At 47.5% G+C, this 17,161-nt stretch overlaps 1 protein-coding gene and 1 long non-coding RNA gene across 7 annotated transcripts in view; one reads left to right on the top strand and one right to left on the bottom strand.

Annotated features, from left to right (window-relative positions):
* LOC118149863 (uncharacterized) overlaps positions 1-1,129 on the bottom strand; it is a 32,390-nt gene extending 31,261 nt beyond the window's left edge. Inside the window, exon 1 of the long non-coding RNA XR_013530703.1 lies at positions 767-1,129. This is a non-coding gene — a long non-coding RNA (uncharacterized LOC118149863). The remainder of the gene's footprint in view (positions 1-766) is intronic.
* A 134-nt stretch (positions 1,130-1,263) lies between these two features.
* U2AF1 (U2 small nuclear RNA auxiliary factor 1) lies at positions 1,264-15,541 on the top strand. 6 transcript variants are annotated; one of them, XM_078358811.1, is made up of 9 exons: positions 1,264-1,383; positions 4,404-4,491; positions 7,281-7,347; positions 8,181-8,247; positions 12,263-12,312; positions 12,469-12,567; positions 13,107-13,240; positions 13,780-13,872; positions 15,256-15,541. In XM_078358811.1, exons 5-9 carry the CDS (start codon positions 12,283-12,285, stop codon positions 15,401-15,403), a joined length of 504 nt encoding a protein of 167 aa, XP_078214937.1. In that variant the 5' UTR covers positions 1,264-1,383; positions 4,404-4,491; positions 7,281-7,347; positions 8,181-8,247; positions 12,263-12,282; the 3' UTR covers positions 15,404-15,541. The 6 variants fall into 6 exon arrangements, with proteins under 6 accessions (XP_078214937.1, XP_008985001.2, XP_035138721.1 ...); XM_008986753.4 differs by lacking the exon at positions 7,281-7,347; XM_035282830.3 differs by lacking the exon at positions 8,181-8,247.
* Positions 15,542-17,161: the final 1,620 nt, after the last annotated feature.

Raw genomic sequence — 17,161 nt, 5'->3', positions numbered from 1 at the left:
ATCCTTCCCAGGTGGGAAGATGCTCTGATGCCAAGAGAGATGCCATTCTAACGCGCAACTCTGTCCAAACTAGTGCTCAGCGTTCAGCTCTGGCCAGCCAAGAGGACCCCACGCTCCTCCCCACAGCCTGGGGCTCATCTTGAGTGGGAGGTAAGTGAAGCAGGCCCTGTCGGACTTACACCCAACCAGAGTAGACAGCTGGGTTGGAAATTAGGTAAATCGAAGGCGAGTTGATCAATGTGGGAAACCAGATGAAAATGGCTACTTGATGGGGTGGTTAAAACACAGGGGGGAGGAATAGAACTCTTCCAACGGAATGGTTCCAGCCTTGTGCCCTAAGGGGACCGAAAGGGTATCCCAGAGGCAAGTCACTGGCCTTCCAGCTCCACCTGTGGGTGGCCTTGGCCCGGCCACTCAAAGAATGCAGGGTCCCGGAGAGGTCGCAGCTGGCAAGCGTTCAGGGAGGGGGAAGCCGAGCGGGGTGCGACGGAAAAAAAAACAGCACAGAGCGCCCGAGCTATGTGACGTGTGCGCCGTTAACCAGGCCCTGAGAGACAGGTCTACGGGGCTTCAGCGGTCCCCACCCATGCCTGGCGACTGTTTAAAGGCACCGTCGCTCCAGACCCGCTGCCTTCACCCATGACCTTCCTTTACGGGAATTACGACACAAAGAACAATGCATAGCCAATCAATAGCTTGTTACTTCCATGTAAATTCCTGGTGAGCAATTTAAAAACTGCCCCTCTCTTTTGCTTTATAAACCCACTTGTAACCGTTGCTAATCCTATGTTCAGGGCAACTTGAAGCGGTGCTCCCGGGCTGCAGTCTTAAAACTTGGCCCCAATAACCTCTCTACTATATAAAGTTTGCCTCAGCTTTTTTTCTGTAAGGTCGACGGTTCCCCCGCAACACGCGCAACCGTGTGGGGAAGGGGACGCCGCACTTCTCAATATTCCCTGGCCTGGGGTCGAGCTGGGCGCCCCGCACCGAGCCCCGGGAGGCTCTGCGGAAAAGCCCCTCGGCCCCGGTTCGGTCTGCACTGCCAGCCCCCAAACCACAGCGCGAAGCCCACAGCAAGGCAAGCGCCGAGCAGGAGGGCGAAGGCCGGGCGGGGCGGGTTACCAGGACTGAAAAGGCGGGGCCTTCCGTGCGCACTACGTACTTCCTACGCGCATGCGTCCCGCCCACGTGCAGGCAGCGCCTCGCCTGATTGGGTATTGGTGCACGTCGGGGCGGGGAAGAGCGTCGTCGCTCTAGGGTGACGTCTCCCGCGGGCGTCTGCAGGGTTGGCGGCGTCGGCAGCAGTGTCGGCGGCGGCGGCAGCGGCGGCGGGTGGGAAATGGCGGAGTATCTGGCCTCCATTTTCGGCACCGAGAAAGACAAGTGAGTGGGAGCCGCCCGTCGGGGGTTGGGCGCGATCGGGGCGCGGGGCAGCTGAGGCGGCGGAAGGGCGACCGGGGAGGCCCGAGCGGGCTGGCGCGGCGGCGGCGGGGGGAGGGGTTCGGCGGCGGGAAGGTGCGGCGGCCCTTCCGGCCCCTTGCGCGCCCTCCAGGAGCCGCGAGCCGCAGCCGCCTCGTGGGCCGCGCGGCGGAAGAATGGAGCGGGGCGAATGAATGGGGCTTCTTTTTGGGGCGCTCTATCCCGCCCTTGGGCCTGGGCGGGCTGATCGCCCGATGTCCGGGCCTCCAGCATCTGGCCCCCGGAAGCCGCCTCGAGCAGCGCTGAAAGTTGCCTGGCGCATCCGGGCCTTTTCGATGTGGACACGTTTGCTCCAACTTTCAGCGGTGAGAGTCTTGTGGAGCAAGCTCTGGTACCAGCCTCGCCAGGATTCAGTCGCTTATCTAACTTAGGGTCCTAAGCGTTGGTGTTTTATCCACTTAGCAAGCCTCTTGCCTGTTTAAGCGACCACTGGGCCGGCAGTAAGGACATATGACGAGAAACTGTGTGGTGGAGACTACTGAATTAACTGTCCAACCACAAAAGACGTGAGCTACTCGCAAAATACAGGTGCCCCTCGATTTACGATGGGATTGCGTTCCGATAAACCCATCATGAATCGATGCCTTTAATACCCCGAGAAACCCATCGTATAAGTTGAGAACTTTTAAGTCCGTGACTGTTCTTGACACAGTTCTGATATAAAGAAAAAGATGTTTTGGTGCGTTTTTTCCTTGAGGTTGCATGCTTTCCCTAATCAACTGTTAGGTTAAAAGCAAAACAGAATTTCAGCTTTGTTTAATTGCCACCTTGATACGTATCAATTTCCAGTGAGTTGGCTGTAGTTTAGACTAAAGCGAATGTTTTCAGACGTTTGAAGGATAATTCTTTCTTTGAAAACACAGAGACTCAGCATCTGGCTTATCTACTCGTGCAGTAAGTAGATTATCTTGGCATTCCTCAGTGCCGTACAAAGCTAACGTGACTTTATGTTTTCAATGATAAACCCCTAAATTTGTCATGGATGTTTTTAATGCCACTTTTTTCAAACGCTGTTTAAAATGTTTCTCTTTTCCAGGATGGAGTCTATCTTGTAAAATGTTCTCTTCACACATGGTAGAATCTCCTGTGTTGTTTGGATGAGGGGCCTATATTTCTTTCTAGCAAAATTTTAAGTCAGAATCACCAGTAATAGTCACACTCCAGAAACATTTAGTGGGGGTCAACTATAGGCCAACTTCTGCAGCCTTAAACATGGGTAAAATTTGGATATTATCCTTAAGGAACTCGTGGTATGATCTTGGCGAATGAATAGACAGCTCTACTGGAACAAGAGGCTTTTCTGAGTTTAGGATGAGGAACTGAACACGTGTAGGATCAGGGGGCATGATTAATTTCACCTTTTCATAATCGTCTGTGCCGTGACTTGTGTCTTGTAAGAGGTTATATTCCTGTATTTCTGCTGTAATCATATTTCAACCTATTTGGGCTGTACTGTAAAGTTATGGTTTTAATTCAGAAAAATTGACTATTTAATCCAGGTTTACTTGTGTTTTCTTTTCAGGGAGAATGGGATTTTAGCTTCCAGGAAACAGGATCAGCTCCTAAAAAATAAAGCTGATGGTTTCTCTTAACTTCGTTTAATTACCTAAGAATAAAATATAGATCTTTACCAATTAAAAAATATTCAGCTTATTGTTCATTTGAAGTCATAGATGTTTTCTAGATTCAAGCATATCCTGATAGCTTGTCTATGGTTTAATTATATGGAATAATCGGATATTAATTGTTTAACCATGGGCTTGCCCATTCTGAGGTAGTTTTTCAATAATCTTTATTTTCACATGACTTCCTAAAGATATGCTATTGTCTCATCAAGTTAGATAATCTAAAGTAAGACTTATAAGTTTGCAAATATATGTAATCACTTTCCTCTCCTGGCAAATTCACTTTCCCATCTTTGTTGCTACCTGATAATAAATCGATGGCTAGTCAGCCTTCATGGTCCATCAGATTTCACTGAGGTTGAGGCCCTTCAATCTTAACTTTGGATTGACTGTTTAAAACATAATGACATTTGGTTTAAAAAAAAAAAATGAATTTGAAAGGAGTCCATCTAGTAAGATGTCCTAATTCCTTAGAGATCTGCTTCCCTACCTGGCTTTGCTGGCACACAGGCGTCATTGCGGGTTCCACTGGCTATGGATCTGGATTGTCAGTGTATTTGAACAGTATTAAGGGAGGGTTTTGCAAGAGACAGAAGGTGACGTTAGGTGTGTCCTAAGCTGGGTTTGGTCAGTCCCCTAACAGCTTGTTTTCATTGTATTGAGACCAGGAGAATTGATTTACTTCAGACCTATTTTTTGGAACTCCCTGTTGGTCTGGTGTCAGGGTTTAGAGAGACTCTGAACTTGGTTTTCCATTTTCCTTAAATCATGACACTACTTCGTGAGCACTGTGTATGAAACACACATACGTTCCAGGTGACTCTCAGAACGGTGCCATGGAGGTTTCCTCATTACAAATGACACCTGAGAGCCAGGGTGACCTGCCCAAGCCCAGGCCGCTGGTGGCAGAGTTGGGGTCTTAACCCTCACTACACTGCTGTTTTCAAGAGAGCTTCATTGTGAAGAACTGGAGAGCAGATAAGCTTTAGTTGCATTTAGCTTTCGGCTAATTTAGTACTCAGTTTAAGAAAAAAACCAGGAGAAAAGCTGGACAGTGAGGAAAATGGAGGGGATTTCACTGAGGCGTCAAGTTGGACGTAGAATAGTCTGATGAACGGGTAGTTTGAAGAAGGGGAAGTTGAAGTTCCGTTGCCCTGAAATAGAGCAAGGAGAAGGCGGTGCTTCATTCCACAGGAAGCCCTCCATAAAGTCCTGTGACCGTGTGTATCGTGCTGATGACGTATTTCCATGTGTTTGTATCTTCCCAGCAAAATAATCAGCTCTTATTTTCCCTTACAGAGTCAACTGTTCATTTTATTTCAAAATTGGAGCATGTCGTCATGGAGACAGGTGCTCTCGGTTGCACAATAAACCAACGTTTAGCCAGGTTTGTTTGCTTTTTTTCATGTAAATTGTAAAAATTTCACGTTCTTTTCAAAAACGGTTAATTTCTACACATTAAGGACGTCATTTTTTTCTCTAGTTGTATTTTCCATTTGTATTCATAAGTGTATTCTTTTGTTAGAATGAGGCAGGTCCTCTCCCAGTGGAAGGTCTGAGAGCACCACTCCTTGTTTTTATCATTAGAGAAAATTTAAAAACAAGTTTTTGATGTTTGTGTGTTGGCTGTGCCTGACATTTGCTGCCCTGCCATGTTCCCTATGCCTCTAATAGACATGGGTCCAGAGGGGGTGCGTGCCAGCCGTGGCTTAGCCTCTTCCAGGCACCAGTGGACACGGAGTGGGCTCTCTGCTCTCTGCTGTCTCCAAACAGTAGAGGTGGTGGAGCCAGTGTGCGAGCGAGCGTGCTTGTCCCCGGGCCCGCGGGGCTGCTGGCGCTGCTCTGACTGTCCTCAGTTTCACATCCCTAGTTGAGGAAACAGCAAGTTGCATCATGTCATGGAAACATGAAAAATGGAGCTTAAAGGTAGAAAATGGGCTGTAAATTGCTTGGAGCCGGTCTCTTCAGTGAACTGAGGAGTGCCTGTTATCATGGGCTTAGAGCCGCTCTGAGTTCAGTTCAATCAAAAGTTGGGATTTTTTGATAGTTTCATTGTTGGTCAGTTGAAGAAAAGACAAAGGTTTGTACACTATAAAGGATCACTTACGGGGGAAAGGGAGAAAGCACCTCTATCAGGAGCAGAAAACTTGTACCCAAGTTGATGAGAACATTTGCAATTTGAAAATCTATGCCCAAGTCTTTCTAGATGGAGGATTGGGGAGCTCCTTCCAATGCCAACCCCCCCAATTGAAGTCTAACCGTTGAGGAGGTATTGTGCGTGGCCCCTGGGAGCTGCCAGACTGCCTTTGAGCCCACATTTTTCTGTGTATGTTTTCCTGTGTGCATTTAAGAAAATCTGCCACTTGGTATAAGTGAGCTGGGAGGGGAAACACGGTTTTTTTCCTGGTCATGCCCATAGCCAACCCCACAGCACACGGTGTATTTAGAAGAGGATGATGGCTTTTCCTCCATTGTCCTAATTACCAAGTGGCTAGTGTAACAGCAGTCTGTTTTTTCATAGCTCTCAACCTGTCTCTTTTTGTGAATTTCAAAATCTTGGAGAACTAGTTTTAAATTTACAATTGTTTTTTCTTATATGTTTTGATTTATGAACTGAATCTCCCCTAATTAAGCCAGTGGCCCTGGACTGTGCTATAACCAAGCCCCTTACGTGACCTCCCAGTTCTGTGATTGGCAGGGGGTGTTCCACGTGGCTAAGAGAAATGAGCTGTTCCCGATTCTAAAAGTTTTCTCTAATCTGGCCAGAGGCATTTGCTTTACATGTGTCTGGACCAGGGATTACCGGAGAACGTGAGCTTAGGTTAGGCACTCCGGCTCAGTGGTGGGGAGAGCCCATTGGAGCTTGATGGAGCCAGTAGAAGAATGTGTCGGCTTAAGCACCCTAGCTTGATGTGTAAGTTCCTTCTGGTTGGTTTTAGGCAATCCCAGCCACCCCTGTTCTGATGGGACTGCATTGCCTCTTTATGTTAAATAGCCACTGCCAGAATATCTGAGTGAGACCAACTGTGAATTTTACTGTTGAGTAACTGGGCTCAGTGCAGTTTTCATCAGAGCTGTCATGAGTAGAGTCAGCTTTGGGAACCCTCCCAGGCCTGCGTTCAGGTGACTCCTGGCAGTACTTGATGTAAGCTTAGGGAAGAGATGGGCCCTGACGCAGGTGCCAGTTTGGGTCTGATGGTCCAGTAGTTTGTCAGACCTCCCTCTTAGGTGGGCTTCCCAGCCGCAGACTTTTGACTGAGGGGCTTTCTTCATACAACCACTCCCCTTTCGATGGAGCTAGAAATGGAATTGGCTGGTTTTACGAAGCCACCACTGACAGAACTGCTTCCCATGCAAACTGTTGAGATGAAGCGTTTTTCCAAATCCTATGAGTGATTGATTAGCTTGTAAATCTCTAGCATAATTTAGGGGGGTGTCTTTGTAAGCTGCTTACAGTGATATGGACATTAAGATTCGTGTACTATATTAGCCTACTAACTTAAACATGGTTTGTTTTTTCAGACAACTTGATTTTAAGAAGAACGGTACAGTGTAAGGTTTCAAGTCTGCCTGATCCAGTTTAAAGCACAAGGGCTAAAAGGATTTTTTTTCCTTAAAAGAAGGATCGGAAAAGAGCAAATGTTTTAAGCTATTGTATTATGTAAACAGAGATCCCACCAAGAAAGTGTCAATCAGAGCCGGGTGTCCATGACAGTTGAAAGCTGTTTGGTGTGCCTGTTTTGCTAGGAGACCAGAGAACTGATGTACCGCAGACAGCTGAGTTACGCATTTGGGTTTGAAAAAATACCTTGCGTGAGGAATATGATTATCGTGTGAATTTTCCCACATCTTGGTGTCTGCTAGCTTGAAGTACAAGAAATGTTAGTGTTCTGTTACTGATCTTGCATTAAACGCTTGAGCATTGGAAACGGGGGGCCACTCCAAACAGTACAGTTTCTTCTTGGTTGCTGGCTGACTTGACCAGGTCACTGCTCAAGCTCTGTTTTCATAATATGAGGCTTTGGTGTACTCTTCAGAAGACAAGTGTCTGACTTGCGGAGAAAGCTAGCACAAAGCAAGCGTGTAGCCATTTGCAAACAAATTGTCTCTTTGCAATTGTCTAATATATGCACAGCAGCCAGTAGAATTCCCCTTTTTATTTTTTTTTCCCCGCAGACCATCTTGATTCAAAACATCTATCGTAATCCCCAAAACAGTGCACAGACGGCTGACGGCTCACACTGTAAGTCCCACAGTTGGAGAAATTTTTTTAAAACAATGGTGTTAAAGAGCCCACTCTTAATTGAGACAATAATGTTGGCTTCTGAGCTGCTGACATAGAGCTGTTGCAAACAGGACAAGGTGCTGGAACTCCTTGGCGCCACAGCAAGAACTTGATACGCGGCCACGTTCAGGAGGCTTGTCCCTTCTAGGGAAGGTCACTGGCCCGGCCACCTCCATTGATTGACATTTGTCATGAGAGCAGGTCCGTCCATGTGAAACGGATTTTAACCTTTTGAGCCATTCATTGGTCTTCACAGTGACTGAATGCCTGGCCGTTATTAAGTTCTTTCTGTAAAATTAAAACTCATAGGAATATTAAGGAATCAATAAGGTAAGTCGCCCAGTAAGTGTGGGTTTGATTTCACCATTATCATTTTTCCCCCAGGAAGTGGAGATTTCATGATATGTAACAATTGTATTTCTCTAATAACAGTAACTTCTTCCTTTGGTTTACATCGGCTTTATTCTGAGTTTATTAGAAATTTTCTGTCATGTCTACTGACATTTTAGTGCTAGCAAACGATCGTGCTTTTCCCTGAATTGGAGTTTTGAAAAGGAGTTTGCGCATTGTGTAAGCAGAAGTACAAGATTGGCATATCATGAGACCTCCGTTACACTGCAGCGCTAGGGCTTCCGAGGCAGCCATCAACTAAGAAAACATCTCTGCTTCTGAAGAAATAACTTGCTCTTTTTTCAGCACTGAATCTCAACTGAAGCACTTGCCAGAGGCAGCCGGTTAAGTGTTTACCTTTAATTTTCCATAATATAAAGTTGTTGCGTTTTGTATTTCAGACCATTGCCCTCTTGAACATTTACCGTAACCCTCAAAACTCTTCCCAGTCTGCTGACGGTTTGCGCTGTAAGTTCATACAAGTTCCTTCCCCGGTTCCCTGGGCTTGCGTGTCAGAGCTCAGTGTCCACTCCATCTGGTCTGCCGTGCTAGTGTCAAGGACCGCATTTCACTAGAGGTGGCGAGGAGCTTTCGTCCCACTGACCCCACGGAAACCACCTGTGCTGGAGATACGAGCTCCCGCCCGTGTGGTGGACAGGGAAAGGGCGCCCTTTACAACAGTCAGGAGCTGCTGCTCCCTCTTCCCTCCTTGGCCGTCATCCTGGAGGGAACGGACTGGAACTAAACATCAAGTCTTTTCTTCCCTCTTAAGAGCAATATTTGAACTTTTCTCTCACCTTCTGGAATTTTCAAAAGTTATTTCAGATTTTATTTATTAGCCTTTTTTCCTTGAACTCCATTTTGGAGTACACCCTTTACTTGTGAGAGCAGTTCTGAGAAAGTTCCCCAAATGAGAGTCTGCGGCTTGCATCGCCCCTGAGTTCGTCACCCAGCAGCCCCATGCCAGCCCGTCTAACCTGCGCGAGGGTGCGCCACTCAGATAGGCCCTTGGCGGAAAAGATTGTCCCCTCTGTCCACACACTGCCTGGATCCAGTCTCCAGCTCTAGGAGATGGACTGGGTTTGCTCTAAGCGAGGCATTCAGTAGACGCTACCAATTTCTTCCTGTACCGGGAAGTATTAAATTTAGATTGTGGGTATTTACTTAAAGGTAATTCTTAGAGAACAGATATAGATGCCTATGATTGGACAGTTCAGAAACCAAAATGAATTTTTACAGCCACCCAGCTCTAGAATAAATGCAGCCATTTATGGATACATTTAGATGAACACCTGGACTTTTGGTTAAATCAAAAAGTCCAAACCAAAGATAACGCTTCCCATTCATCCTGTTTTAAAGCCGTGAAACTCGAGGTGCCCTTGGACACCCACAAGCCTAAATGGTGTACACACTCGAACCAGAGCCCCTCAGTTAACAGGGTGACCTGCACGTGATCCAGGGGACAGCCCCCTCGAGCCGGCCCCACACGGGGAGGCCTCAGGGTTATGCTTCCTTGCACACCATGGTTCGCATTTCCATGTGTGGATGGGGACGTTCTTGTCAGCTTTTCCTGCCAAGACACCAAATGCTTTCAGTGCTCACACTGACCTGACAGTGGAGACTTCTTTCCCTGAGTAGGATGGTAGCAGGATGCACTTGGTAACCCATGATTTCAAATACCTGGTTTTTTGTTTGTTTGCTTCCTTTTGTTTTTTAAAGAAATAAGATGAATAGGAGGAGGGAAATGTTAATATATGCACTTATCAAAGAAGTTTTGTTAATAACCCTGCCCTGGGATAAAAGCGAATGGAAGGAGGTGACTGAGTAACAGTGATTAATTCTTTGCCCTGCTCGTTTATTTGGGGACTGTGTATGCCTTGTTGACAATAGAATGTTGTGTTAGTTTTCTTTGTGTCTTTATTTGCAGTTCACAATACTTTTGTTTTGTATATGCTACAAACTAAAAGCTTAGCAATTACGATATATTCCAGCCCTGGGGTCCAGATTCTACCAATTAGATCAAATTCTAATTCATCATTTTAGGAAGAAATCAGTTGCCTAAAGTTATTGGCTCTTTTTAACATAGGCTTTAGTATGTAGAAAAATAAGCTTCAGATGTGTGGGTTAAAGTTAAATTTCAATCCTCGTTTAAGAATGATATTTCTGTGAAGAAAACTGCTTTGTTCTCCACGTTGTAGTGTTTAACATAGGTTGAGTCATGAATAAGTTTTAAATCAATATTGTAATGCACTTGTCTCTGCCTTTCAAGTCATTTGATTGACTGAAACATTTTAAGCAGAATAAAAAAATAAACGTTTTAAGCTAATAGTTTAAAATAATCACCACAAACCCTTTTCTTAAAGCTGCTTCAAGTTGGAGCAGGTAAATGTTTTTCTCCCCTTCACACTCTTCTGATGTGGGGAAGGAGGCAAGTCTTCAGTATTACAGTCTGCCCTTGGTTACAGGCTTCCTTGGCCTGCTTTTCTGTTGTTTCTAACTTGATTTCTACTCGGAGAGGAGGGCACATTCCCAGTAGCTTTTAAACTGAGATAATCCTGTGATAAGATTGGCAGGCTGGCAGAGTAGTTACACTTAATAGAATTTGGGTTTGAAAGCAAAGTAGAATCTGGAAGTTCAAAAATAGCTAAAATAGCCCAGATAGGTTAGAAAGTGAACTTCAATCAGTCTCAGAATTCAAAGACAAGAAGTTATTTTTTACTATTTAAGATGAAAAGGGGGCTGGGTGTGGTAGCTCACGCCTGTAATCCCAACACTTTGGGAGGCAAAACTGGGGAGATCACGAGGTCAAGAGATCAAGACCATCCTGGCCAACATGGTGAAACCCCGCCTCTACTAAAAATACAAAAATTAGCTGGGTATGGTGGCACGTGCCTGTGGTCCCAGCTATTTGGGAGGCTGAGGCAGGAGAATCCGCCTGGACCTGGGAGGCGGAGGCTGCAGTGAGCCCAGATCGCGTCACTTCACTCCAGCCTGGTGACAGAGCGAGACTCCATCTCAAAAAAAAATTTTTTTTTTAAGTTTTAAGCAAAGCTCAAAGACCCTTGTGCCAGCAGTCAGATGGCCATGTTGGGTACACAGGCTGAGGCAGGTGGCCCAACCTGGAAACCAGTCTGGCTTTTGCCAGCTCCTGATCTAGCAGATTTAAACATGTTTATTGATATACTAGCTTTGTGATTTCTCAGGGTTTAGAGAATTCTAGGATTTGAACATAAAATTTGATAGAATGGGCCGGGCGCAGTGGCTCGCACCTGTAATCCCAGCACTTTGGGAGCTGAGGTGGGTGGATCATCTGAGGTCAGGAGTTTGAGACCAGCCTGGCCAAAAAAAAAAAAAAAAAATTAAATTTGATAGCATGATAATGGGGATAGAGTGTAAATTTGCAAAATCTGCCCACACAAGAGACTTGATTTTACTTAATACATGTGAATTATGAAGACAAACTGATGAAAATAGTATGGGAATATAAACTTGAGAATGCTTTATCAACAAAGCATTGCAACCTTCCCGTTACTGAGGGCATCCAAAGGGCCGCGGTGCTGCGTGGTAACTCCCTGCCGAGTCTTCGTGGTTGCCTGGGTTTTAATGACGTCAGAAAGACTTAGAGCATTCCGTGGCTGGCAGTCCATAAAAGACTAGTTAGGAACATACACTCTGAATCATTTACCCTGCTTTTGGCTTTCATTTTAAACTAATAGAAGAAGGGAAAGCATCAGTGTGCCACTTGCCCTTTATTCTAAATCTTGAAGAAAAATTTATCTTAAAAAAAATTTTTTTTTTTTTTGAGCTCCCACTATGTGGGAGGGGATTCCAGAGAGCTGGGGAATCCCTTTATCTTAAAATTTCTTATTTTGAGGGCAGGCACGGTGGCTCACACCTATAATCCCAGCACTTTGGGAGGCCATGGCTGAGGGGGGGGATCACCTGAGGTCAGGAGTTTGAGACCAGCCTGGCCAACATAGTGAAACCCCATCTCTGCTAAAAATTTTTTAAAATGAGCCAGGCGTGGTGTCGTGTGCCTGTAATCCCAGGGACTCTGGAGGCTGAAGCATGAGAATTGCTTGAACCCAGAAGGTGGAGGTTGCATTGAGCCGAGATCATGCCACTGCACTCCAGCCACTGGGCGCCAGAGCAAGACTGCATCTTGGGAGGGAAGAAAAGCCTTAGTTTGACAGTCATCTTTTTGCTCACACTTCTCTCAAAATGTGGCCCTTTCAATGCTGATTAAAGCAGGTTGTGATTTTACTGTTTTAGTGGCCAGAACTGAGACTGCCACGGGGGTATATAGCATCTCACCACACTGGACACCATTCCCAAGTAGCCGTGTGGCCCAGCCTCCTGCGGGGCGCAGCTCTGTCGGGCTTTTCTCTAGAGAATCTTGTGTGTTACTGTAGCAGTTTGAGTTTAAGCACAAGAGTTCACTGGGTTAACACGTTCTAACCAGCAAGATTTCTGTTGTTTGCAGGTGCCGTGAGCGATGTTGAGATGCAGGAACACTATGATGAATTTTTTGAGGTGAGAGAATTGACCTCTGTAACTGATAGACCTGTTCACCTTCTGTGTCTGTCTGGAAGGATTTAAAGTTTTCTCCGCTAGTAAACATACATGAGTTATATCTAGTTACACTTTTTAATGTACAACAAACCTTAAACTACTGTGGTCTCCCTTCAGGAGGTTTTTACAGAGATGGAGGAGAAGTATGGGGAAGTTGAGGAGATGAACGTCTGTGATAACCTGGGCGACCACCTGGTGGGGAACGTGTACGTCAAGGTAGGAGCCAGACCGAGACGGCACGCGCGGCCGACAGAGCAGGGGTGCCTGTCGTGGGTGACCCTGGGTCCCGGATGCTCAGACGCACGGCAGGGCTCGGGTGCGCTGGCTCGCCGCTTACCGGCTGCCTTGCACGGCAGTGGCTGGCCTGCCCACGCGCCCGGCCGGCAGAGCTGAAGGACGGACGGTATACTCAGTCATTACTTCAGTGTAGAATATTTAGTACCTGTTGGTTAGAAGCTACTTGGACTAAGGAAAAGTTAGGTTTACTCACGGGTTTGGCTGCTTTTTTTATTGAATCAAAGTTTCTTTGCCTAAACAGTCTTATTTGCTCCCTTAACCAGTCGAATTTGAAAATGAAAGCAGCATTTGGCAAAATCCTGAAGTGAGTCTGATTGAAAATAAAGAATTTTTAAATGACCCTACAGTACCATTCTGCCTTCCCGTACCCGAGTATGCATCTCTGATGCGTATTTGGGTCAGTAACTGGGAAAGTTAGTAAAGCGTGGGTGGCAAGCGCGCTCCTCTTCCGTGTCCAGTTTCGCCGTGAGGAAGATGCAGAGAAGGCTGTGATTGACTTGAATAACCGCTGGTTTAATGGACAGCCGATCCACGCCGAGCTGTCGCCCGTGACGGACTTCAGAGAAGCCTGCTGCCGTCAGTATGAGATGGGGTGAGTGTGGGCGACTGCCGTGGTGACTGCGCGCGGTCCGGGGCTCTGTGCACACGAGGTAGTGAGTGTCTCCCTCCTACGCCACAGGGAATGCACGCAGGGTAGTGAGTGTCTCCTCCACCCCACAGGGAATGCACGCGAGGTAGTGAGTGTCTCCTCCACCCCACAGGGAATGCACACGAGGTAGTGAGTGTCTCCTCCACCCCACAGGGAATGCACGCAGGGTAGTGAGTGTCTCCTCCACCCCACAGGGAATGCACACGAGGTAGTGAGTGTCTCCTCCACCCCACAGGGAATGCACGCGAGGTAGTGAGTGTCTCCTCCATCCCACAGGGAATGCACACGAGGTAGTGAGTGTCTCCTCCACCCCACAGGGAATGCACGCGAGGTAGTGAGTGTCTGCCTCCCACCCCACGGGAATGCACGCGAGGTAGTGAGTGTCTCTTCCACCCCACAGGGAATGCACGCAGGGTAGTGAGTGTCTCCTCCACCCCACGGGGAATATACGCGAGGTAGTGAGTGTCTCTTCCACCCCACAGGGAATGCACGCGAGGCGGTTTCTGCAACTTCATGCATCTGAAGCCCATTTCCAGAGAGCTGCGGCGGGAGCTGTATGGGCGCCGTCGCAAGAAGTGAGTGTCCTGTGCCCACTGTTTCACTCTGTGGCTGCTTACCCTCCAAAAGAACAGTTAGGCATGGGTGTTGCTTTTGTTTTTTTAAAGGCAGGGCTTAGAACATAGTACATGTTTTTAAATATCCAAATACCCTCTTTGGAGAAGAATATTCACCTGCACACAGGTAACTTCGTTATCCAGCTTCTCAAGCAGAGGTCAAAGCTCAATAACTAAGTAGGAGGGCAGGTAGCTGGGCAGCCCTGGAAATGAGGCCCACGGAGAAAGCGGCACTCGGTTTCTTCTCCCAGATGTTATTAATAATACTAGATGTCGTGACCTCCTTTACACCAGGGATGGCTTCCCTGGACACACCGGAAGAACCGTCTTGGGCCACACAGAACGTACACTAATGCTAGGTGATAACTTCTTTAGACATCGCAGATTTCTCATGTTTTCAGGAGGTTGACGGATCTGTGTTGGGCTGCAGGTCGGACGAGCTTGCTTTAAACATCCTGCGTGTCCACTGGGGCTGCTTCTGGTTTCGTTGGTTGGTTTGGGGCATTTCATTTTGTTTTGGGGGCATCGGTGGCACCCTCCTTTCAGGACACTGGCAGAATTGGGCCCGGTGGTCACATCTGCCTGATCCTACATTTGAAAGCCCAACAGTCAGTCACAGAACAGAGAAGACCACGACGGCACCATCTGACAAGCTGCGTTTCTAGTTAGACTGAGGTCTGAGTCTAGAAGGGTTCTCATCCCTCGTCAGTTAAATGTGTCGCAGGAAATAGACGGTGACTGTTTTATTGTCAACACAAAAGAAGCGTGAGAGAAAAATAACCTTACTGTCCCCAGCCCAAAAACCAGCCTGGTAGACACAGTAGCCATAAGCACCTGAAGAGAGGGGGCTTGGTTGGAAGGTCCCTGAAGTGCAGTGTCAGTCCGTGAGGGTTGAGGGTGGTGTGCCCAGTTCATTTTACCAGGATTTCCTGTGGTCATTTGAGCTGGTTCTAGCAGACAGGATGGAAGATGTTACACCGTTCACTTCTAAGCTGCCCTTGGTTTTTTTTTTTTTTTTGAGACAGTCTCACTCTGTTGCCCAGGCTGGAATATACTGGTGTGATCTCAGCTCGCTGCTGCGCCCGGCGAATTTTTGTGTTTTTAGTAGAGATGGGGTTTCGCTGTGTTGGCCAGGCTGGTCTTGATGTCCTGACCTTGTGATCCAGCTGCCTCGGCCTTCCAAAGTGCTGGGATTCCAGGCGTGAGCCACCGCGCACAGCCCGGCAGTGTTCTTCCTTGTCAGTGCCGTTGCGTGAGGAGATGCACAGTACTTCTCAGTGAGTTGTGATCTGTTGCACGCTCTGGCTTGGATGGCATGGTTTTCTTTCTGTCCTTCGGTTGCAGGCATAGATCAAGATCCCGATCCCGTGAGCGTCGTTCCCGGTCTAGAGACCGCGGTCGTGGCGGTGGCGGTGGCGGCGGTGGAGGCGGCGGCGGACGGGAGCGTGACAGGAGGCGGTCGAGAGATCGTGAAAGATCTGGGCGATTCTGAGCCATGCCATTTTTACCTTATGTCTGCTAGAAAGTGTTGTAGTTGATTGACCAAACCAGTTCATAAGGGGAATTTTTTTTAAAAAACAAAAAAAAAAAAACACAAAGATGGGTTTCTGAATAAAATTTGTAGTGATAACAGTGTTCTCGGTGTGACTTATTTCTCGTGGAAGTTCCTTAAATTCCTTCTTTCGAGACCTGCTGGTCATCCTTGTTGGAGGTAGATTAATATCCATCTCCCACCTTGAATATAAATGAAATCGTACTTTTGAACTTGGGGCATGAAATGAAACACGTACCGGGTGAGGGGTGGATGTTCTTGTTACCTACTCGTTAACAAATGATCCAGGCTCTCGAGACAGCCTTTTGGGTTCTAGATTCTATTAAGTGGTTAATGAAGAAATGCTTAGCTGTCATTAGTACACAGGCTGTAGACTGCATCCTGTGATGAGACATGGGGTGCACCCGGTCTGTGCTATTTTCTCGCATTTCCTGAGTCTCAAGAGCCCAGTGGATTCCAGGGAGGCATGTGGGAGGGAGTGTGGATGTTCGTGTGGCACACTGTGGACCAGTGGCCTGTGTCCACGTTTCCTTTCGCCGATGGCAGCCAGAAGCCTGCGCTGCCAATCTGCCTTTAGGCACCTGTAGATCTGCCTTTAGGCGCTGTCTGGTGTTTTCCCTGAGCTGCTTGTGTCTAGGAATTCAGGCCACTGGTGCTGGTGGTGTGACTGTGGTGACAGCCAGCTGACCAGTGCGGGGATCCTGCCAGAAGTCAGTTACTGGGGGCTGAGCCTTTCCACTCCTAAGATGGAAATGTTCAAACTGGCTATCCCAAACCATGCCCTGGTGGCCATTTACCTCATCCTCAGAAGCCCCCCAGCTTTGCACAGGAGTTGCCAGGCTCTCCTGTCCTGCTCTGCTCCCCGTGGGGCCTCCTTGACAGTTGACCAGGTAGGGGAGTGGCTAGGCCCTAACTCACACTCAGTGAAGATTGGCACCACCTGACTTGTGTATCACGAAAGTGTCTTTGTTTGTGATGAAATTCCAAAAGGTGGTGATGTTTTCACCTGGGAGGCTGAAGTGGGCTGTGATCATGGCCACTGCACTCCCTGCCTGGGCAACAATGAGACCTTGACTCTTAGAAGAAATTGTATATTATAGTTGTGGGCAGATAAGTTTCGATGGGTTATTGGCAGTGTTGGCAATGTAGGTCATTTATGCCCTTGTACTCCATGTCTCAAAAGTTGGTACAGACTAGGCGCAAGGTGTCACGCCTGTAATCCCAGCACTTTGGGAGGCCGAGGCAGGTGGATCACGAGGTCAAGAGATTGAGACCATCCTGGTCAACATGGTGAAACCCCATACAAAAAATTAGCTGGGCATGGTGGCACATGCCTGTAATCCCAGCACTTTGGAAGGCCAAGGTGAGCAGATCGTCTGAGGTCAGAAGTTTGACACCAGCCTGACCAACATGGAGACACCGTGTCTCCATCAAGAATACAAAATTAGCCGGGTGTGGTGGTGCATGCCTGTAATCCCAGCTACTCAGGAGGCTAAGGCAGGAGAATCGCTGAACCTGGGAGGCAGAGATTGAAGTAAGTCAAGATCGTGCTACTGCATTCCAGCCTGTGGACAGAGTGAGACCGTCTCAGAGCAAAAACAAAAAAAACAACACTTAGGCCGGGCGCGGTGGCTCAAGCCTGTAATCCCAGCACTTTGGGAGGCCGAGGCAGGTGGATCACGAGGTCAAGAGATCGAG

The sequence above is a fragment of the Callithrix jacchus genome, chromosome 21, assembly GCF_049354715.1.
Source record: "Callithrix jacchus isolate 240 chromosome 21, calJac240_pri, whole genome shotgun sequence".
Lineage (NCBI taxonomy): Eukaryota > Metazoa > Chordata > Mammalia > Primates > Cebidae > Callithrix > Callithrix jacchus.
This window is presented reverse-complemented; position numbering and strand designations above follow the sequence as displayed.